The sequence below is a fragment of the Schistocerca americana genome, chromosome 7 (genome assembly GCF_021461395.2).
Source record: "Schistocerca americana isolate TAMUIC-IGC-003095 chromosome 7, iqSchAmer2.1, whole genome shotgun sequence".
In the NCBI taxonomy this organism is placed as follows: Eukaryota; Metazoa; Arthropoda; class Insecta; order Orthoptera; family Acrididae; genus Schistocerca; species Schistocerca americana.
The window spans coordinates 136,553,775-136,577,082 of NC_060125.1; the positions used below are offsets into that span (position 1 = coordinate 136,553,775).

A 23,308-nucleotide genomic window follows, 5' to 3' on the forward strand; every position below is an offset into this window, starting at 1 on the left:
GTGTCTCTCACACAAAATCTCTGGCGCGCTGTCATGTGTACTGGCCTGGCATCGACTCTGAAATCGCACACATGGTTGCTGCCTGTGGCCCTTGTGCGTCACAGGCTGTCGCCCCGAAGTCATCTTTGTCATCGTGGCCTTCGCCTGAGAAGCCCTGGGAGCGAATTCATGCTGACTTTGCGGGACCTTTTTTAGGTACTTATTGGCTTCTCGTTATTGACGCCTACTCCAACTTTCCTTTTATTGTCCGTTGCACGTCGCCTACCACTGCGGCAACCACCAATGCTCTAGCTTGCATTTTCTCTTTGGAAGGCTTTCCCTCTACTCTTGTTACTGATAATGGTCTGCAATTTGCCTCTTCTGATATTGCGGATTTTTGTGCCCTTCACGGTGTCATGCACGTCACGGCCCCTCCGTTCCAACCACAGTCAAACGGGGAGGCTGAACAACTGGTCCGCACATTTAAGGCTCAGATGAGGAAACTCCTGACTTCTTCTGCTGATGATGCATTTCTCCAATTTCTGGCTTCTTACCGTTTCACCCCCATGGGCGACCACAGCTCGGCTGAGCTCTTACATGGCCGACAGCCCCGCACGCTACTTCATCTTCTGCGGCCTTCCACCTTACGGCCATGGGTGCCTTCGCTTGGCCGGTTCACCGCAGACGACCTTGTGTGGGTATGGGGGTATGGCAGGCAGCCAAAATGGAGTCCTGGCCACATCTTACGACACCGTGGCCGAAGCCTGTATGAAATCCAGACGGACACGGGTGTTGCAGTGTGTCATTCGGACCAGCTTTGGCCTCGTGTGCCGGCAACGCCTGTTCCGGATGCCGCTACACCACATTCGGCTCTACCTGATGCTCGGGATACTGGAATCTCTCATTACTCACACCGCAGTCCTCTCACCATCATAACGGTGCCTGCACAAGAACTTACGTCACCAGGAGACGTGCTCATGCAGGAACCAGATGACCATCATCTGTCGGAGCAACTCTTCTCGCCTCCTTCTCCTACGGACGTGGACACATTGCCCATGTCTCCTGTTATAACAACCGGACTTGCCGCAACGGGCAGGTTGGTGCACGGGGCCCCAGTAGATTGGACCCCCACGTCTCCTGTCATCTCGACCTGTTATCATCGGGGACACTTCCATCCGTACGGGAAGCCGCCTCCTCGAGACTTCACGGCCAGTCAAACAACACCTATGGATGTTAGCAATCTACAGGCCACCTCCATCGAGACCTGTGCAAAAAATTAAAAGGGGGGAAATGTGTTGTGACTCGCTGATCTTTCAAAGTGCCGCCGCGCAGTTATGCGCGTCCTCTACATGTGGCGCTGTCTGCCAGCCACACAGCAGCAGCGCTACATAAGCGGCCAGCCGGCCAGCGGCCGCTGACTTGGACTCAGTTATGATTTGACTGTTAAAGTGTGCACATGTCTTACTCTGTTTACTTGATCTGTGACTTTCATGTATTGCGTCTTCCTTGAAATATATTTGTTCAACTTGAAGTTATAACACAGTGTTTTGTTATTAATACATGCAAGAATAATTCCCTGGGGCACCCCACAATTCAGAGTCTTATCTGTCTATTTTCATTATAACTTCATTCATATAATATAAAAGACAGCTCAGTTGAGCTGTTTATTAAATGTGTTTGTGGCTTTGTTAGTTAATTTCTGCATACTCCAAGTGATGTAGGTGATATACCATCCCAGCCATGAGATGTTTTTATTTTGAAATTATTGTCATTACTTTGTGTTCTGTTACACTCCTTTGGAAAAATGAATTACTAATTTTAGCTGAGTTAATTGCTTTCTTTTAAGTATTCTGTGAAGGCTTCACATACTGTCTTTGGTTTACTCACTAATATTTCAAATTCTCCTAGGGCTATATCACTTGATGAAAGAGTTGATTTCATTCTACTTCAGTCCTGTTCCAGACAGCATTACAGATGTTAACAATACTGTACATAAATGAGGACTTCGATTGGTAGATTCCTGATAATTGTTGCAGGAACTTTCCCTATGTTCTTATCCTTTTCTTCTATGAAAGCCATAAGTGACCCTGTGTCTGTGATTCCCTATATACGCTTAGAAAGTATCATAATTATTGGGTAAGATATTGCCGAGAAAGCGCGGCGGCCCTCGAACAAACAAACAAACAAACAGAAAGGACGGACACGAAACAATGACGGATGATTGAGAGAGACCTTACGACAACAACATGCAAGAAGCAACGGGGTGACAGAGACAACCAAACGAACCCAAGACATCCACTAATAATGAAAACATAGAACGGTAAATACACTGTCTGTTGTCGAGGCAATATGTCAAGATGCACGCAGTGATTAGACTCACTTGCTGAGTGAGAGGCAGGCACTTAAATACATGATCGAGGGCGCCGCTATTGGCCGCTGGGACCACTTGTTCCACTGTGGTGCCCTCACATTAAACGTGGGCCAGGAGGCACGTGCCGCCATGGCTTACGGCGCGATGGTGTAGAGACCTGTAGGGGTCTTCGAAGTCCATGCCATTTGGTGCGTATTCCAAATCCGGCGGCGCATGGTACCACATAATGGAAACACAACAAATATTACATGAACAACAAAAATCATAATCCACGTATATCAGTTGTTTGGTAACAGAAACAGGATCTTGTAATGGAGAATGTAACTGCATTGTCAGTCGTCAGGAGATTTTTCAGCTGCAACATAGGGTGTGGGAGAGAACTCGCGAGCATGCACGTGTTTCGCCCCCTGCCCTTCTGTGCACACAGGCCAGACAGGTGTACTGATGGTCTCTCTCTCTCTCTCTCTCTCTCACACACACACACACACACACACACACACACACACACACACACACACACCACTCTGAGTGAGCAGTATACAATTGTTAGAAAGTGAACAGTTACGTATATTGTGCAACAAGTGACCAGTTTTTGACTTCACATGTAGTTTTATCAGAGCTAGTCCTTACTACAGTTGACAGGAGGACAATTTTTCAGCATAAAATGCTACATTGATAGAATCAATAGATCTAAAGAATAGTTGCAGGTAGGAGTGCATCTTTATTTGATCAAGGATTTGTTATCACTGGTGACACTTAAATATTAGAATGTTATCTGAAATTTTATCTTGTCAAAATTAATGGTTTTGTGTACTGCTTTGGAGATAACTGATCTGCTTGTTGAAATCTTAAGCACTTTTAAGTTTTATAAGTTTCTCCATAGTGCATAAACATCAAATAACTGACTCCATTTATTTTCAGCGAGACAAGGTTATCAAAGGCCTGGAAGAAAAGGTGCAGAACCTAACAAAACAACACCTATTTGAGATGGAGTGTGTGAAATCCAGACTAATTGTTGAAAGACATGAGAGAGACAAAGAAAGAAATGACCACGCTGTTATGATGAGGTATGAACTTACTGCCTTGGTCTGCTTATCCCAAAAGTTCAGTGCTTTAAACATTTTGAAGGAAACAGATATTTTCTAGTTTTAATAGCCTCATTGTATGTAAGAGCAATAAATATGTTTAGGCCATTTCCTTCATATTAACCAACGGAGGTGTATTAACAAGCAAATTGATGATGGACCAAAATGATGTTCCATCTGCTGTTTTTACTAAGCAAGGTGGTGCAGTGTTAAATCACCATTCTCTCATTTGAGTGGACAGTAGTACAAATAACTGTCCAACCATCGAGGTTTAGGTTTTCTGTGGCCTTTTTCCCCCCTTGTGGTTGGTACACCAGACTTGCTTTTGGGATGATGACTTTACAAACCTGCATCCTGCCATCCAGATTTAGATTTCCCATAATTTCCCTAAATCAACCCAGACCTTGAGACAGTCAGAGCTTGTGCTCCATCTGTAATGACCTTGATGTCAAATGTCAATGGGATGTTAAACCCAATCTTCCTTTCTTCCTTCTGTGGTTTCCTTGAAATTCTTATGGGAGTTCCACAATGGTTTCCTTCCACAGCCTTCTGCAATCTGAGCATATGCACAAGTGATATGACTTAGAACTGTAATCTTCCTTCTACTGTTTTCATTTGTTGCATGTATTCTTGTGTAGACAGTGGTGTACCAACTATTTCTTGAGGGGGGCCAGTAAACCCATTTACCTTTAAGAATACAGGCATAGCAATAGTGTTGGAAGGTGTGTTACGCAATCAGCGCTGTGTTGTTCTACAGGGAGAAACAACTCATTAATACTAATATAGACCCAATTTTATAGGTCATGCTCTTGAAAACAATTTTGTTGCTTTAATTTTTAAAAAGACATCATTTATCTGGGAAGACACTGGTCCTACTTTGTTTTGAGACCATTTACGAAAAGTAGTTCATATTTATTTAGACTGCAATATCTTATTATTACTATTTTACAGATATTTAATGAAAAAACATAATTTGTTTGAAAAAGAAGACATTTATTTAGTGTTTATTTAGACTAAAAAATGTAATTTTCCTTTTGAACAGTTTGGGGAACGAATTCTTTCATGACATTCATAAGATTAATTTTTCTAGCCTTGTTTTGATGAGCATGGAGGAGGATTAGATGGGTGAGTCTCAACTGAGTCATTGTTGATGTGGCACAAGTTTTAAGTCACCTCAAGGCACTGAAGGACCTCTCAGAGGATGCTGACCATATGGGAACTGTCAGAATCAGATTGATGAGGCGAATAACTTCGTAAAGGAGGTCTTTAACCCTACCAGGTTCAGAAATAAGTTTTCTTCCACTAGAGAATACATTACATGGTTATATACCAGTCGTGATAGTTTGCAGCATTTTGAGCTGTGCATGAAGCCTGTCCTGGTTAAAGTCTGTTTTATGTACGCCAAGCAATTCCTCCAAACATCTTGTGGATGGGGGATGTGTTTGGGAGGATGTAATAAGTATCTCTTCAAGATGGGATAGTCACTTTAGATCCTTTTGGTTGAACCTTTGTTCAGTCCCATTCAAAAGGAGATCAAGAATTTCAAAAATCTTTCCTAAATTTATGTTCTTGAGACAGTTCTCTGGGAACAGACGTGTTTTTGTGTGGTGCAGTTTTGCTGGTATTTTTCTTGGCCATCAGATATTTGGGTTTTCATATTTAGGTTTTTAGAAAATTTTGGATTTCTCTAACAGCATATCAAATGTGTCCATAGTTCTAAGACTTGCAAGAGCTACTTTCAGAACATCTACAGAATGTTTCACTCCAGCTGCATTGAAATTTCGATTCTGTAGGGATCTGGCCAGTCCCTGACACAGTCCAAGCACTTCAGTTGCTACTGGTATATAAAAAATAGTTTCAAACTTTTTGAGCCACTTCGCATAGGTCCGAAGGACTGACCTTCTTTTGTCTCTAACTGAGCTGCATACATTCACTATCTGTGTCACCATTTTCTGGACCTGCTCATAGTTGTCCCTGAAACGTGTCAAAGATTTTACTCTTAAAGACGCATTGGAATCAGTCATTGAGCTTTTGGGCTTGGATTTGTTTGATTGACACCACATTGACCACCACATCTGCATGCATGTCTTTTCTTTTTGCAGATTGTAGAATTATATATGAGATGTCTTTCACAGTTACCAGTACATCACACAATGGATCACAGCTTCTTGTAATTTCCTATAGTGCCAGATCCAAACAATGATTGCTGTGGTGGATGTAACAACTCCTTGGCTGATCTTGAATAAGGATTTCCTTCACACCTCTGTTCCGCCCAGACATGTTAGCTGCGTCATCGAAACAGTGGACGTGTAGAAACCCAATATCTGGTGACAGTCTTAGAAGGATGTCTTTAATGATAGTTGCCAGTGTTTGCACCTTGGAGTCCGGCAGACTAGAAAAAAAACAGGAAAAGTTCTTTTATTTTGAGTGTCTCAGGGTCAACACAACGTACACAAAGAGTGAACTGCACCTGGCCAGCCACATCCTTCAACGAATCTGCCATAATTCTATGAAGTGGGGAATTTTTTATTTGCTGCACAATTTCTTGCTGGATCGTGGGAGCCATAATTTCCAGTACTTAATTTTGTATTGCTGGCACCACCCAAATAACATGGTCACGGTGTATCAGCCATATCTTCAGTTCTGGCACAGCGTTCTTCTTCTCATCAAGAAGTATCAAGGGGTTCCCAGAGACCGTTTCATGACCTCTCAGTGTGTTTCCTATTCAACATAGGAACCTGAGTGAACTGGTAATTACTAGTAAAGCAGTTCTAGCTTTCTCCTGATCGCGACCTGGACAATCACAGGTTTGCTGTTTTCGCGTTGCTGAATAATTATGAGAGGCCTTCGATGAAAAAGACTCTTCATGTGTATCTTGAGCTTTTCCGTGTCTTCTTCTTCTTCTTCTTCTTCTTCTTCTTCTGTTCCCTTCTTTTCTTTTTCTTCATAAACCTTTTTTAAGAAAAGTCATCTCTTTCTGTGGTCTTCTATTGTTCACTAAGTGGATGGGCCAAATGCTCTTTTCTTCATAACGTAGCCCTGGATAAGCCACAAACCATTCTGATTTACAAGGTCTTCGATTTCTTATGCTTCTGTGATGGGTGGATTTTTTTTTTTTCAAAAACAGGTATACTTGAAGTAGAGCCCATTGTGTTTTCATGTGAGACTGGGGTGTCTGCATGCTTTGACAGTCCTATGGCCACAACTTTTTTGTCCATTGCCTCGACCTGAAATTGTTAAGGATAAAATCGTGCAACATGATGTATCTTGATCACATCACACTAGCATAGAAATAGCTTTCATCAAGCAATGTATGTTAATGTTGAGCACATAATACACTGAAGTGCCAAAGAAACTGGTATAGGCATGCATATTCAAATACAGAGAGATGTAAACAGGCAGAATACGGTGCTGTGGTTGGCAACGCCTATGTAAGACGACAAGTGTATTCCACAGTTGTTACATTGGTTACTTCTTTTACAATGGCAGATAATAAAGATTTAAGTGAGTTTGAATGTGGTGCTACAGTTGACACATGAGTGATGGGACACAGCATCTCTGAGGTGGCTATGAAGTGGGGATTTTCCTGTGTGACTATTTCACGAGTCTACTGTCGATATCAGGAACCCAGTAAAACATCAGATCTCTGACATTGCTGTGGCCAGAAAAAGATCCTGCAAGAACTGAACCAATGATGATTGAAGAGAATTATTCAACATGGCAGAAGTGCAACTCTTCCACAAAGAGCTGCAGATTTCAGTGTTGGACCACCAACATCATTGATATAGGCTTTTGGAGCCGAAGGCCCACTCGTGTATGCTTGATGACTGCATGACACTAAGCCTTACGCCTTGCCTGGGCCCGCCAACACCAACATTGGAGCTAGTTGTAAACGTGTTGTCTGGTCGGACGAGTCTCATTTCAAATTGTATTGAGTGGATGAACGTGTATGGGTATGGAGACAACCTCATGAATCCATGGACCCTGCATGTCAGTAGGTGACTGTTCATGCTGGTGGAGGCTCTGTAATGGTGTTGGGTGTGTAAGCATCCTGTCTGATCACATGCCTCCATTAATGTCCATTGTGTAATCTGACGGACTTGGGCAATTCCAGCAGGACAATGCGACACCCCACACATCCAGAATTTTACAGACTGGCTCCAGGAACACTCTTCTGAGTTTAAGCACTTCCACTGGCCACCAAACTCCTCAGACATGAACATTATCAAGCATATCTGGGATGCATTGCAACGTACTGTTCAGAAGAGATCTCCACCCCCTCATACTATTACAGATTTATGAACAGCCCTGCAGGATTCATGGTGTCAGTTCCCTCCGGCACTACTCCAGACATTAGTTGAGTTCATGCTTCATTGTGTTGTGGCACTTCTGTGTGCTTGTGGGGGTCCTACATGATATTAGGCGGGTGTACCAGTTTATTTGGCTCTTCTGTGTATAACAACACAAGCATAAGAAGAAACATTCATATGAAATATTTAGCCTACCAGTATCAGTGCTTGTGCTTTCTCGAAGTATCTTTGACTAATATTACTACTATCAGATAGAGACTGGCCACTGTCATTAGTAATGCTAATACAAATGATCTGAGATATTTTAGCACTAGTACCACCTCCAAAAATTCCTTTATAGATTTTTGTGACATTGTGCAGTTCCACACCTAAAATAACAAAATAGTAATAGTCATATATAAATATCAGCCACGACCCATGAAATGATGTACACATAAAAAGGGAATAAAAAGTTAAATACTGAGATTTAAGAATGATTCTCCAACTCACTAATTGTATGTGTCGCAAGTAAGAGGAATCACTGTAAACATTTTTGAACATCTATATAGTAAATTACAAAAGAGGGTACAAATCAGACCTTAAAGCAATACTGCAGTGTAAATGGAAGAACACTGTCGGACCTAACAAACAAACTAGCAAAATTCATACCAAGTCGATTGTGATTTATGATTTATTGGAAGGAAACTCACATGGTACACAAAATATTTTCAGCTGTAAAGATGATGTGTACTACTATATTTGTTCAGTGGTGAGCTGTCGTGTAAAGCACTGTGTTTTAGTGTTTATTTGACATTCAATTTTCAGTTGTTAAATCAATTTAAGTAAATTGAACTGTATTTGTACCATTACATGTAACATTTGTGATGAAACTGGTATAGAATGCTTTTCTCAATATGTTAAAACTTCTTACCAGATACGACTTTGTACTTTTACTTGCTGCTGATTTGCACTATATTCCTTTCATAAGCTAACAAATGGCATTAATGTACTTCCACATTATGAGAGGTAAAAACATCTCAGTATTTATTGTACAGAGAACTACTTATCTCTTTGCGTACATTATGTGCTGAAAACATCGTTTCAGTATCTTGAACTGTTTATGTGTAGTGACTTGTCATGCTGCACTCTGTGTGGCATGCAGAAACTTATCATGTGTGGCGTACCACCAAGACATACAATCCATTTACTCTTCACTGGGAAGATACAGCTTTCCTACCATCATAAGAAATTACTTCAGTACGTTAGCTTTAGTTGGTATGCTGCAATACATGACCAAAAGTGCACAATATGTGAAATATGCAGTGAGGTTATTCTTCACTGCAAATTCTCCAAATTACGTTCAATGAGTTTTGGTACTTCATTTATAAACGTCATAAAAACTGTGACTAATAACAAAAAGGTAGCCACTTCACCGCTAAATATGAATGTTCAGCTATAACATATAAATTTTTTATGAAATCACATGAGAAACGTTGCATAGCAAAAAGAAAAACCACACGCAAATCCAAAACAGTATTTTCGTAGTTTTTGTGTGCAAATAGTAAAATGTTTCCTGAACAAGCTACAAGGATGTAGCTCTGCCGCATTTATATAAAAGAATGGCCCAAGTGACTGAAAATCGGTTTCTGATGTGGTTCTTATGTGTTGTAGGGTGAGAACAGGGTGACAGTGAAGTTTTCCACAAACAGTCCACAATAATAATACTGTGTATATGAGCCAGGGATAAAGAATTGCGATGCTGCTACTACTACTACTACTACTACTACTACTACCACCACCACTACCACTACTACCACCACCACCACCACCACCACTACTACTCCTTGGCACTACAGCCCTTGTAGAGCCTTGGCCTCCCGGACAACCTCCACCCACTCTTCTCTGCTCACTGCCTTGCCTCTCCATCTTCTCACTCCTATCCTTCTCAAGTCCTCCTCCACGTTGTCTAGCCATCTGGTCCTTGGTCTGCCCCTTATACGACGTCCACCGGGTTTTCCTTTGGAACCTTTCTTGACTGCACTGTTCTCCACCATTCTTTCTACATGTCCCAACCAACGTAGTGTATTACTCTTTATTCCAGTCATGATATCTGGTTTGTTGTACAACTCTCTGAGCTCCTTATTATTTCTGATTCTCCAAAAACCCCTATCATTCACTGGCCTGTAGATTCTCCTAAGTATTTTCCTTTCTCATCTCAGCAACAACTCCTCATCATTTTGTGTCATAGTCCAGGTTCCTGAACCATAAATCACCACAGGTCTAACTGCTGTATGATACACAGCTTCAGGTTCCTACTAAGGCTCCTTGCTTTAAATACTTTACCAGCTGCAATCCTTGCATGTTTTTTTCTCTCATATCATTATTCTCAGTTACCAGTGACTCAAAATATTTAAAGCTTTCACAGCGTTCATATTCTTTTCTGTTCGAAGTCATGCTTCTTTCTCCTTCACTATATCTTTTCCTAGATGTTAACATATGCTTAGTCTTTGAGTGATTAATGGTCACCCCCATCTCCGCACCATTTCTTTCTACTTTTTCAAGCTTTTTTTCCAGGTCCTGTTTTTTCCTGGATAAGAAATCAGTATCATTAACATATGTAAGCTCCTGAGTCATTCTATTAAACTGTCTCTCCCCAGGGTTGTTGCTTTGTGTCTTTCGCATTACACTTTCCAATCTCCAAGGCGACATTAAACAGAATAGTGGAGAGCACATCACCCTGTCGCAGTCCTTGGTTAACTTCAAATGGCTTTGATAAAGTGCCCTAAGTCTTCACTTTACATACTGTTCTTCTCAAAGCCATTTGAACCAATCGTATCAGTTTGTTAGGGACTCCTGCTTCTTGCATCGCCTTCCAAAGTTGATCCCTTTGTATACTATCATAAACTTGTTTGCAGTCACTGAACAGCTGGTGGACATCAATGTTGTACTCATAACATTTTTCAAGGATCTGTCTGATAGTGAAAATCTGGTCTGTAGTGGATCTATCAGTTCTGAAACCACACTGGTAGTCTCCTAGATACTCTTCTATGTATGTTCTTAACTTCCCAGCCACGATTTATCCTAATACTTTATATACTATACAGAGTAGTGCAATTCCTCTATAATTCCCGCAGTCAGCTTAGTCATGTTTCTTGTGTATAGGGCAGAGTATTGCTGTACCCCACTGTTTTGGCATATTTTCTTTCCGCTATATTTCCACGAAAATATCATGCAAAAGCCTTGCTAGTTTTTCTCCACCATATTTTATCATTTTTGCTGTAATATTGCCCAGAGCCTTATTGTTTTTAAAAGTCTTGATACTAACTTTAACTTCTTCCAGTGTGGGTTCTGCTACTGATCCCTGGTGCTCTTCATCTCTGTTTACTTCCTGCTCCACCTGCTCCACCTCTTCTGCCATACTAGCATCAACCTCACCTTCGTTTTCTGATTCTGCATTCAATAGTTCACTGAACTACTCCACCCATCTGTCTAAAATCTGCTCTTTTGCTCCAATCAGATTTCTCTCCTTATCTCTACAGAAAACTGCTCTGGGTTGGAATCCTTTCCTTTTATCTTTAACCCTCATATAGAATATCCTTGTTTCTTGAGCAGTATTTCTCTCCTCTAACTCATCAATCCACTATATTTCAGATTCTCTCTTTTTCCTCCTGTATTCCTTATCTGCTTCCCTCCTCCTGGTATTCTTCTAACATTCTTTTTCTTGCCTCAATTCTTTCTTCTATATTCCTCGTACAGTCTTCATTAAACCAGCGCGAGGTTCTCGATTGCTTCTTTCCGCCCAGTACAGTTTCAGCTGTCTCATGTTATTCCTTTAACCATTTCCCATCTTTCTTCAATATCCTCTCCCGCCTGCTCTTCGGCTTCATTAAGTCTATCTGTCGAGATAGTTTTATACTGTTGTACTGTATTTTATTATTTTTTTAACTTGGTATCATCAAACCTCGGTGTGATAGCTTTCTTGATCTGTCTATAATTGGCTATCCTCTGTCTGTATTGGATTCTTACCAAATGATGATCACTATCTCCGTCTGCACCATGACAGCTACCCACCTCCAATACATCTGAAGCATGTTGTCTATCAATGAGTACGTGATCAATCTGATTTCTTGTGATCCCATCTGGGGAGCTCCATGTAACTTTCCTTATATCCTTCCTTTGCATCCTTGTGCTTTTAATAATACTGTGTATATTAGCCAGTTAGTCTGATACTTCATGCAGACTCCCCTTACCAGCTGTTTTCCTATATGCGATTTCTTTTCCTAATTGAGCATTGAAGTCCCCCATAATCACCTTAACATCATGCTTTGCCACCCTTGCTATTTCCTGGTCCAGTTACTCATAGAACACATCTTTTTCCACCAACTCTGCATCTTCTGTTGGTGCATATGTACATATAAAGAATAAATTTAAGAAACGGGCTTTCATTTGTGATACAGAGATTCTTTCACTAACAGCGTTAAAGTTCAATGTGGCAGCCTTTTGAGCATTATCAACCAGAAAACCTGTGCCTCCATATAGTCTGCTTCCACAGCTGTAAAACAGTGTGCGTGTCCCAGATGCTAATATTCCACTTCCTTTCCATTTCACTTCTTGTACTGCCGCCATCGCCACATTATATTTCTTCATTTCCTTTTTCAGGTTCTGTACTCCTCCAGGCCTGTTCAGTGTTCTCACATTCCATGTCGCTAAATACCAGTTTGTATGCCGTTTCCGTTGCCAAGGCCGTTTATCCATTACATCCATCCGGCTTTCTTTGTCCTTTGGTTCCGTAACAAGCTCTTTTTTCTGGGCTGAGGTTGTTAGCCTCACACCCAACCCCCATCTTGGAGGACCTGGATTTTTTTAGGGTTCACTCCCCTAGGAGGATTGGCTTCCCTACACCTATAGAGCCCCCCCCCCCCTGCCCCCTCCCCCCTCCCTATGTTGCAGGACTCACTTTGTCTGTCTCCTCCATCGAGACTTGGGTGACACTGTAGCTACGCTACCGCTGGCACAGCTCTCGGCTTCATCGGAGTACGCAAACCCTCCTGCCCGGCAATGAAGGTGCCTACGATAAGGCGGTGTCCCCTTGGAGGGATTGTGATAATGAGTCTGGATAATAAATCAGTGCGTACTAGACTTCTTAATAAAATTGTCTATAAAGCCTTAGTAAACTGAGGGCTGTTTTCAGTACGAAAAACATTATCCAAGCAATAATTGTCACAACAGATTGAGTGCATTACTTAACTAGTATCACAGGGCTGACTATGAGAAATGTGGCCGCTAAACAAAGCAGTGAGTGTCAAATCATGAATGTATTACGTATTCTGATGAGACATAAATGGAGGATATTTGTAAATAGTCGTGCGTGTCATGGACTATGAACTTTATAACAACTTGCTATATGGTAGTATTTTGGAACATACGTCTCACTTTTCTGATCCTGCAACAGGAGTGGACTTTTTCTTGCTGTGGAATAAAAGGATGATCCACGTACACTGTCATGGATGCCTAATTTCAGGACAAGCTGCTGTGGGCTATGGAGGGATTTTCTTGCAATTCTACACCTAGCTCAAATGCTTGCGTCCAGATACTGGTTTTCATGCAACTAAGAAGAATTATTCCATCTTAGTTCTCGATACGATGTTTCATGTACGTTGTTTGAGCCTTTCTGTACAAGTTTAACTAATATTGTTACATAGTGATTATTGATACCTTTACTGATTGAACCTCTGATTGCCTTGTCATAGTGGTAGGGAATGTTTATTCACTGACTGTTGTTAATTATTTCTGGAACATTTCTTCCCTTTTTCCTGCTTAAGTCCTTGGAGCTGATCTGTTTGCCACTGATACGGATGGTCAAGCAAGTTCTGAGTATTCCAGTATAGATCCAGGCACCATTTGTTGCTTTTGTATTGAGATGTGGTGCTCCCTGTAACTCAAAAGCATTTCCACTGTGTGTATGGCGTAGCATTGTTGGCCGGTGTTTGTCATTTTTGATAGGACTGCACTTGGCTCGCGTCTATGTGACCTCGCAACTAAACTGATCAAAAAAAGTTTTTATCAACTACAGATCTGCAAACGTATGTGGACTTAGATTCAAGGGGATCTGAACAGTAAGTCATGAGAGTGGTGGCAATGTGTGTTTTGAATGGTATTTTATTATGAAGGTGCAGAAGACAACAGTTACCAATGTAAAGGGACAGAAAAACAAATTTTTTACAGTCAAGATTTCTGCCTTACGTCTGACGCTCCTCCCCCAAATTCAGTGCACTGGCCTCACTGTAGTTCATCTATATGACATAGCCGGCCCTGAGGGACTGATCAGTCTCGACTACTGTTCGAAACTGCATCGCAGAATTTGTTACATATGCATACAGAGGCTGTGCTTCATTAGGAGTCACAGAATGAAAAATGAGATGAAGGGAGAGCAAAAGCAAAAATCACTGCCAACAAAAATACTGATTGCATTTTTCTTGATGGGAGCATGGTTTATTCACTGGTTCTGCCTATAGATGAAATAAAACTCCAAGTGAATTGGGGGGTGAGGGGGCAGGCGGCGCAGAAACCATATCTTGGCCCCCCCCCCCTCTCCAACTCCCCTCCCCCCCCCCCCCCCCCCCCCCCCCCCGCCCCCCAGGATTTGAAGTGCGCGGGGGGGAAGCAGGGCGGGGTGCACTGCACCACCTGCATCACCCATCACCCCCTTCCCCCAGTTGATTCGCTATTGTGTGTAAGTGCAAGCTACTGGGACAACTCAAAAAATATATCACAGAAAATGTCTTACTCAGGTCTTCTAAAGGCTTCCATTCAGTGGACAATGCATGAACACTGTAGCCATGCACAAGTCATTGAAGCCACTCTTGTTCACATTCATCCAAAGGTTGCAATTTCTGCAACAATAAAGGTGACTTCCAATTTAAAAGAAACTAGACTGAAACGTTGGAAGATTAAATCTCTGACTTAGAGCTTGAGTCGTATTTAAGTAAATACATTAATATAATGACAGAGAATGGTTTAAATAAAATAACAGTGGAAACTTTTCTGACTATAACACAAATAATAGTAACAAGAAGTGCTAAAAGAGGGGAGTTCCATACAGAAGATTGCAAGTAATGATAGAGGAAACAAAATTACTACGAATGCTCAGTACTGAGGAGAAAACTAAGTAGTGGGTTATCAAAATGTAAGCTAAAATGGTTAATGTTCAATAATTTTGTGAAGTTGCTCTGGATTCGATTGGGCATAGTCAATTGTGGATCTGCATATGTTACTGAATACAAGCTGTAGCATTGTGTGAAACACATAAAGACAATGATATATTTCCAGCATTTGAGATTTTCTTAAGATGCAAGCTGGGGCAAAGTTATGTCTCAAGTTTCTTTTTGTGATCAGATGCTGTGGAATAGTCGTCTGGAGTGACCTGATTCTTTATCAGACAAAATGGGCAGGACTTTTTGGAGGCACCTCTACCTTAATATATGGCGCTAACAGCTTGTTGGAGAAGGCTCTGATTAAAGGGAGGAATGTGGTTAGGTTTTTCAAAATGTCTGCAAAGCATATATAGTACATGTAATATTGGTTACGTACTGTCTTCTGCAACAGTAATGAAAGTCTTATTAAGACCGAACGTGTTTTACGTAATTCTAAAGCATCTTCAATGGTCACTTTCTGGAGCTGCAGAAATAGAGCTCAAAAAACAAAGACGAAAATGTCCACATATAGCAGTTTCAGTGGAAACTAATGTTTGATTTCATTTGGATGACTCGCATACTTCCTATTATCTTTTCCTAAGGCTTTGATGGTGCTGAAAGGAGCCAGTTAAGAGGTTAAAGGGAGGCTGTTGGTACTTTGATTTGTAAACCTGAGGTTGTCTGAGTTGCCACGAAGTAGAGATTTAATGGTGTTATACTTTGAGCTATTTAATATTGTTTCGTGGATCAGTGAAACTGGCCAATGTTATCAAAATGATTCCACTACTATTAGAAGTGTGGTAAGGTGATTTGGATCTGTCTATTAAATATAGTTATTCTTGCATTCATTCCTTTTGGCTGCTAAAATGCAGTTTGCATCACTTGCACAGAGACATTGAAAATGTTAGTGCCAAAGTACACACACATCTGTTTTCAAATTTTCCAAATATAAAGTGTTGTGAAGCTGACTGTAAAATCTTTTGCTTACTAATTCTTATTGTTAATATAAAAAATATAGATTAAAGTTAAGCAGGCCCAGCAAGTTTGTATAATGCAAAGAAATTTCTTCTGAAGTCAAGATGACTAAATGTGATTTATTTTACTATGACTGATTTTGACAGAAGCTTGCTCTCATCATCTGATTTGTGGAAATAAGTAAATAAATAAATGGGTGTAACCTGTATAAGTTTGTATGGTTGTCACACAATAGATCATGGGCAAGTTTTTAACAGTTTAACAATTTAAAAAATTATATTCAGGTAGAGCAACTTTTGTAGGCAGGCAAGTTGTCATTACATATAACTTGGCATGTGATGCAGGGTAAAAAACCAATACATATCAGTTATACGGTTTCACAAGTGAGATCTTCAGAAAGTTTTGTAATATCTGGCAATACAGTACCATAGCAAGTTAAATAATGTTGTTGGCAGTGACAGCTGGGTACAGAGTTACCATTATAAATGTAAATTAGGATTAAAGTGAGAGTGAGTAGTCTCCTCTACTCCTAAATTATATACATTCTGCCAGAAATTCCTTACTATTTTGTCAGCATTGTAGTTATAGCTGTGTGCAGCGGTCAAGACAAAGAGGGTGGCTGATACATTTGTAGTTCTTCTAAACTCTTGATGATGGTCTTCTACAGGACTTTTTATGGGGAGTAAGAGAGACATAGTTCACAGTAACTGTATATTCAGCTGTTTCATATTAGTATCCATGTAGGCAAAAATTTGTCAGTTTGTATGTGCTGAGTTAACTGCTGAAGAAGTTGTGTAATGTTTGGGTGTTACCAGTTAAATATCAAAATTTGTGTCTGTTGCACTTTTAAGTATTTAGTTTCAATTTTCATTTGTCTTTGCAATAAATTTACTCATTTGTAGCTGATGCAACACGAAGGAGAGCTTACAGTTCCACTGTTTGGCAGTTCTTGAATAGAGAAGCTTATGTTTAACATTGTTGATGCTCTGTATGTACTAAACAAATAATTTATCTTGTAAGGTTTTTGTGTGAAATTAGTGAATTGTGACTAGATAACAAAAAAATTAATAATATATGGAAAAATTAATACATTAGTGACATTTTGAATATTAGTGTTACTGAGGATTGGGACTCTTTTAAGCATAGCATTCACTAAGTTCTGACATGGGGAAGTCCAGTGCAGCATTTGAATTTTGGCATTAGTCTTGCGTTTTTATAGTGTATGTGAGTGCCATGTTTGTTGCAGATTTTTCTTTCTATATAACACCTAAAAAGAAATGACTAGTAGAAAAGATACATGTATCCAAAACACCTTCTATCGATAATGCTCAATAGTTCTTAAGACATTTTAAAACCACCAAAAGCTGCTTTATGAACAATCTGTGTTATTTTTGACTAGTTTTGATCCAAAGCATCATCAGGTCAATAAATATTACTGATGTAAGCAAGGAAAGACGGTGCATTGATATCAGAAGTTCAGACAGAACACAGGTCCATTGCATCAAACAACAAGGTTTTCCTCGCTTTAAACATTTACAAATGTAAAACTGCACGTTTTACAAAAGTACATAAATGTAACAACCCATGATTACAGTATCTCAAAGCATCACTCAGTTGGAATCAGCCAACTCCTACAAAGACGTGGGTGTAACTATTTGTTGGGTTATGAAAAGGGATAATTACATAGATTCAATCACACTTAAAGTAAGTGGTAGACTAGACTCATTTGTAACATACTAGAAAAATGCAATCTTCAAAGAATATTGGTTTCAAAACACTTTTGCAATCCATCCTAGAATGTTGCTCAAATGTGTGGAGTACAGCAGGGAATGTTGAAGGTGTACAAAAAAGAGCAGAATGTATTGTCACAGGCTTGTTTGACTCATTGGAGAATATCACAGAAAAGTTGAAAAATCCAAATTTACGGATGCTTGAAGAAGTGACGCATTGTACCTTGGCAAAGTTTTAAGAATCAGTATAAGTGAGGAATCTGTGAATATACTACAGTGCCTACACAGCACACCCACCGAGTCTACAAAGACAAGGTTCGTAGATGTGTTTAAGCAGTCATTTGTCACAGGTGGCATACATGAATAGAAACCCTAACATTTTGTACAGTGTGAAGTGACATCTGCTATGCACTTCAAACTTGTTTAGCTGAGTGTAGGTGTAGATGTAGAGTGTGTATAAATAGCTAAAAAGATCCATTATGGTTCAGTTGCACTACTGGATACCAGTCACTGGAAACTGTAAAATACATTGATACATGTATTAGGAGAAGTTTATTGTGCAACAGCCACATAAAATTATTAATGGAATATGCCAGACTGAAATTCGTTATAGGAATTACAATAAAATATAATTCATCCAAAGGAGATTATTGTTTAACAGTTTAGGATTTTTGTTAGTTAAGATTAATACGAAAGATTCAGAGAAAAACTGTGTGTTTTTTTTTTCTGTGTTTGCTTAGTGAATGGGAAAGCAGTTGGGGGAAATTCATTCCACTTCAGTGGCAAACTCAACAAGAGCAGAATTATGCTTCATGAAGATGATCAAATTCTGAGTGTGTATGTTTCAAAAAATTTATTGTTTTCTCTCTTGCACATCTCTCACAAAATAACTGTAACAATGATGCACAAGCAATTTGTGCTTATGCAGAGGGCTACCCTCAGTCATTGTACCTATGCAACATTCACAAACGGGAGGGAACCAGTGATACACAAAGGCTGGTGGATAGAGATGGTACGCAATGCACCATCTCCAGCACACCATAAAATGGTCTGCATACCGGTAGTACAAATTTAGATGTAAATGTTTTTATTCCCTCAAATCTTTTGCTCTATTTTGTTGGGTAGGTGACTTCTCATTTCAATAGCTATGGTGTTTTTTACCTTCTGTTTGTTTGCTACATTTTCTGGCATTTTGCCAATAGAAATAATGAATGAATGGGAAGAAAGGAAAAACAGAAAAGATATTAGTATGTACTAAGGCTTTCACAGCCAGCGCCACTTCTATTGACAGATCATACCACGCCAATAGGCCAGGTGCAGCAAGTGTGTCACATTTCTGATGTTTCATTTAGATCAGTGCCACGCATATTGAGGGGTCGAAATACCAAACATTGAAGGTGAAATGCAGAACTGCTGGACCGTGCTCCATCATTCTTGTAAGCCCTTTATATATCACAAAAGATAGAAATGGGATAACGTAGGATTTTGCTACTGGACTGCCTTGTTGATAATGTTTATATTTCAACATCTGCTCCTGGTTCAAAATATATGACAGGGTACCAGTGAAGAAATTTATAATAATTTCGTGGGTACTCTTTTAGGGAGTTGCAGATGTTGTTATCTGAAGAAAGAAGAACGAAAGAACAGCTGGAAAATCAAGTCGAAGAACTAAAAAGTAAATCAGTTGTTTCAGAACTAAATGTAAATCAAAAGGAACTATTCGAAAAAAGAATTAGAGAACTACAGAATGAACTTGAGTCAGTAAGGAAAAAACTGAAAAAGGCAGAAGGTAAAGCCAAAGAAACTCCACCTGCATTGCTGGAATTACAGGAAGAAATGGCAAACATGAAAACTCAACACCAGATTGCAATTTTACAGGTACGTGAACAATTAATCTGTGCTAAGCTAGATAGTAATACTTTTTGCTGCTATGAGCTATGCAGTGTTATTGACAGACCTTATTGCACAAACTGTAATTCTATCAGATATTTTTAATGTGAAATTAAATTTTCAATCCCAGTCTTCGCACTGTATTGAGAGAGAGAGAGAGAGAGAGAGAGAGAGAGAGAGAGAGAGAGAATGTGTGTGTGTGTGTGTGTGTGTGTGTGTGTGTGTGTGTGTGTGTGTGCGCGTGTGTTCACATGCTGCTAGTATTGTGAATGTTGAAGTAGTTACTTAAAATACGAGGGCTGTTCAGAAAGTAAGGAACGATAGATCGCGAAATGGAAACCACAGTGAAAATCAAAACTTTTATTTGCAACAGTTAGCTACAACTTCCAGCTACTTATGTACATAGTCACCTGTCGGACTTAGTATTCTACCAACTTCCTGATATCTTCGTCATTGAAGGCAGCTGCCTATGCTTTCTGCCTATTCTCTACGCTGGCGTACAGCTCATTGTCTGCGCCAAAATGTTGTCTCCTTAGCCAGCAGTTCATTTGAGTAGAAACAAAACTCAGAGGGAGACAATTACGGGCTGCATTGTCGGTAATCAAATATATCCGATTGAAAACGATGCAGGAGCATCTTCATTGCCCCTGCAGAATGCGGCTGAGAATTGTCTTGAAAAAGAAAACACACGACAGTTACGTAATGTTGGCTGCATAGCTTCAGGTGAAATTTCTCACCAGGCCCCTGTACTTGGCAGGAGATACTATTGTTCTAGGTATCTTTAGGTGCTCCCTGTGTGCTCAGAACTAAAAAGAATGATGTAACGCGATCGGCAAACATACTAGACATAGCCCAACACACCTGTGCAAAACTTCATTGGATTTTCACTGTATTTTCCATTTCGTGACCGATTGTTCCTTATTTTCCGAATAACCCTTGCACATAGAAATACATTAAAAGATGAGATTTATCTATGACAAGGAATGCAAAAATTCTACCTTGGAAATCTTTACATAGTCTTCCAGAAGGTAACAGAGCTTGAAGTTGAGGTTTTAACTTTTCATGAAAGGTGATTCGTAAGTAAGGTTGTGTTGAGTTTACGATTTTTTTATTGCCTATATGTAACACTGATGGTGTTGTACTTGAAGAAAAAAAGAAAAGAAATACAGTCAAAAGATGATTTTAACTGGTGAAAGTTATCTTGTTTCCATGGTGGAAAACTTTATACATTATAAATAGATTCCCTAGACTCCTTTTTTACCATAATAAACTGGCTTTGACAGATAAAACTTATAGTATATCATCTTACACAATATTACTGTTTGATAGTAATAATTTTGTTGAGAAGGAAGTTGATTAGTTAGTAGTATCATTCGTAGAACTTAATGTACTGTTTCTAGTTAATTTCAAAGCATCCATATTAGTGAATTTGTAAATAAACATGTTGCATCGTGAAACAGGAGTTATTTAATAACACCATTTGGACTGTAAACACTGTGCTGTACTGAAGACAGTCCAGGATGGAATTAAAATAGCGCATTACTTTTCAGCATATAAAGAAGCATTGAGTCGGAGAAAGGCACAATGAAAGTGACTGCCAAAATATTAAAGCTTTTGGACAAGTTCTTGAGGCCTTCTGCAGTAGCAAAACAAACACACACACACACACACACACACACACACAAACACAAACACACACACACACACACGTGTGGCCACTGTCTCAGGGTACTAGAGCCCGACTGCGTCTGCTGGAGCAGCAATCTGCTGGGATGGGTGGTGAGGGTAAAAAGGAGGCACAAGGTGGGGAGAGGGGATAACATAGTAGACCTGGGGGAGGATGCTAGTGCTTTCCTGGTGGGGCTGTTAGTTGTAGGGAGAAGTAGAGATGCTACAAGTCCCGTCCTCTCCCCTCCAGTCAGAATGCGCACACACTCTCTCTCTCTCTCTCTCTCTCTCTCTCTCTCTCTCTCTCTCTCTCTCTCTCTCTCTCTGTGTGTGTGTGTGTGTGTGTGTGTGTGTGTGTGTGTGTGTTTTGGTGACAGCCTTTAAACATCCACAAGTATAAGCATCCGTGTCTTTATTTATTTTTACCTGGAGTTTCTTTTGTAAAAATATTTAATATGGAAGATGGGTATATGGATATCAGATTATATGTTATCTGTTAAAATAAATCAAAATGAGACCAAGATGTGAATTCTTCAGTACAATTAGATATGAAGGCCTTTCATTTCCTCCACCTAAGTGACTTGACTTGATGAGAAGGTATAGCTCTACAGCAAACAGCAGCTAAGAGGGAGACAGGTAGGTAGATTAGAAGGATTAGGAAATGAGAGATAAGAGGTTAAAACGGTGTCAGGGATGCATTTTGGTATTTGGTGCAAAGCATTGAATGATAAACAGGTAATGTAAGGAATAGCGCTATAGCGCTTAACTGTGTTATTGTGTGTATGTAATTCTATTTTTGCTTTTCCTCGTTTACTAAAATTTGCTTCCATTTCTGCCCGACATTTCTGAATGCAGCCATTATTCTGTATTTCTTCTTAGACCCATAGCATTTCAGATTCTGAAAGTTGGTCGATACCAACTCTTTAGCATTATTGTAATCACTGCAAAAGAACTATAGTTTCAGCAGCAGCACTCATATTTGTAAAATTGCAACATAGTAAAAGTGCTGCCAAAAAGTAACTCATATTTACTATAGATTAATTAATAATAAATGTAAACAAATTATTAAGATCATTGTTTAGTTCCTGGAAACAAAATCAGGGCCATTGAAATCTGCTATGAACTGTGCTAAAATGTTATTGATGGTTGTGCCACAGGTATATTTGTGGCTATCTGAGAATCATCTCATTGGGTCTAACAGCCAGGCTATATTGTTGGGTCATTTTATGCTGTCTTTTTCAGGGGAAAAACCTAAAATTTATTTAATTACAATTACATTGGAAGAACAAATCACCTTACAGTGTCTATATTTTCCTCCACACGTGCCAGTGTGTGCATGTGTACCTGTGCCCCTACTCTAATTTTCTGCAGTATGTAACAACTAATTGGGGAAGCAGACATTACCATATGTGTGGCAGGGCTCCTGTATTGTGCTGACAGAAGCTGGTAGGTACATCATTGCTTTGTCACATCATTTATGGTTGGTTTCCATTTTTTCCCAATTTCACTGCTTTTATGTTGCCTCAAATTGTGATACATTGTATTGTGAAAACACTACTTGCAGGCTACCTGCTCAATATGGTTTAAACTCTGATATTTACTTACATGACACTGTTTAAAATATTAAAGGTGTAATGACTTCTCTAATACTGATACACCACTTTTACACAACCCCTGAAAACATTCCAATAAAGGGTCTTTAAAAAAGTGCGCCAGCTTTGAATTACGTAGTATATTTTTGTTTATTCATCAATTTCCATAAATATTCTAATTGTTGTTCCAGTCTGAATTTCTCACCTTTCTTTATTGTGTGCCTAACCATGGAGCAGTTTACTAAAGCACATCATATGCTAATAATGAAAATATTTTATCGGAATGGAATAAGTTGTGCGGCTACTGCGTTATGCGTACTCTTGTTCCTTGCAAAACATTGCAATGATTAATGACACTGTGGCTGCTTGTCCAGTGAAGTCAGTTGTTTGTCATTCTGAAAAATTGGCTAGTGGATATTCTTTAGTATAGCAAATTCTCCAGGATGTTCCACTTTCTTATTTTTACAGAATTCAGTTATTGCAGTAGCTGAATGAATGGAGATGATCACAAAAATAAGTTAGATTTTGTTGAATGA

At 39.7% G+C, this 23,308-nt stretch overlaps 1 protein-coding gene across 1 annotated transcript in view; it reads left to right on the forward strand.

The window, feature by feature from the left end:
* The window catches only part of LOC124622287 (GRIP and coiled-coil domain-containing protein 1), a 101,787-nt gene that overhangs the window by 46,981 nt on the left and 31,498 nt on the right, over positions 1-23,308 (forward strand). Inside the window, exons 4-5 of the mRNA XM_047147956.1 lie at positions 3,272-3,417; positions 19,224-19,500. Coding sequence (XP_047003912.1) covers positions 3,272-3,417; positions 19,224-19,500 — 423 coding nt within the window. The remainder of the gene's footprint in view (positions 1-3,271; positions 3,418-19,223; positions 19,501-23,308) is intronic.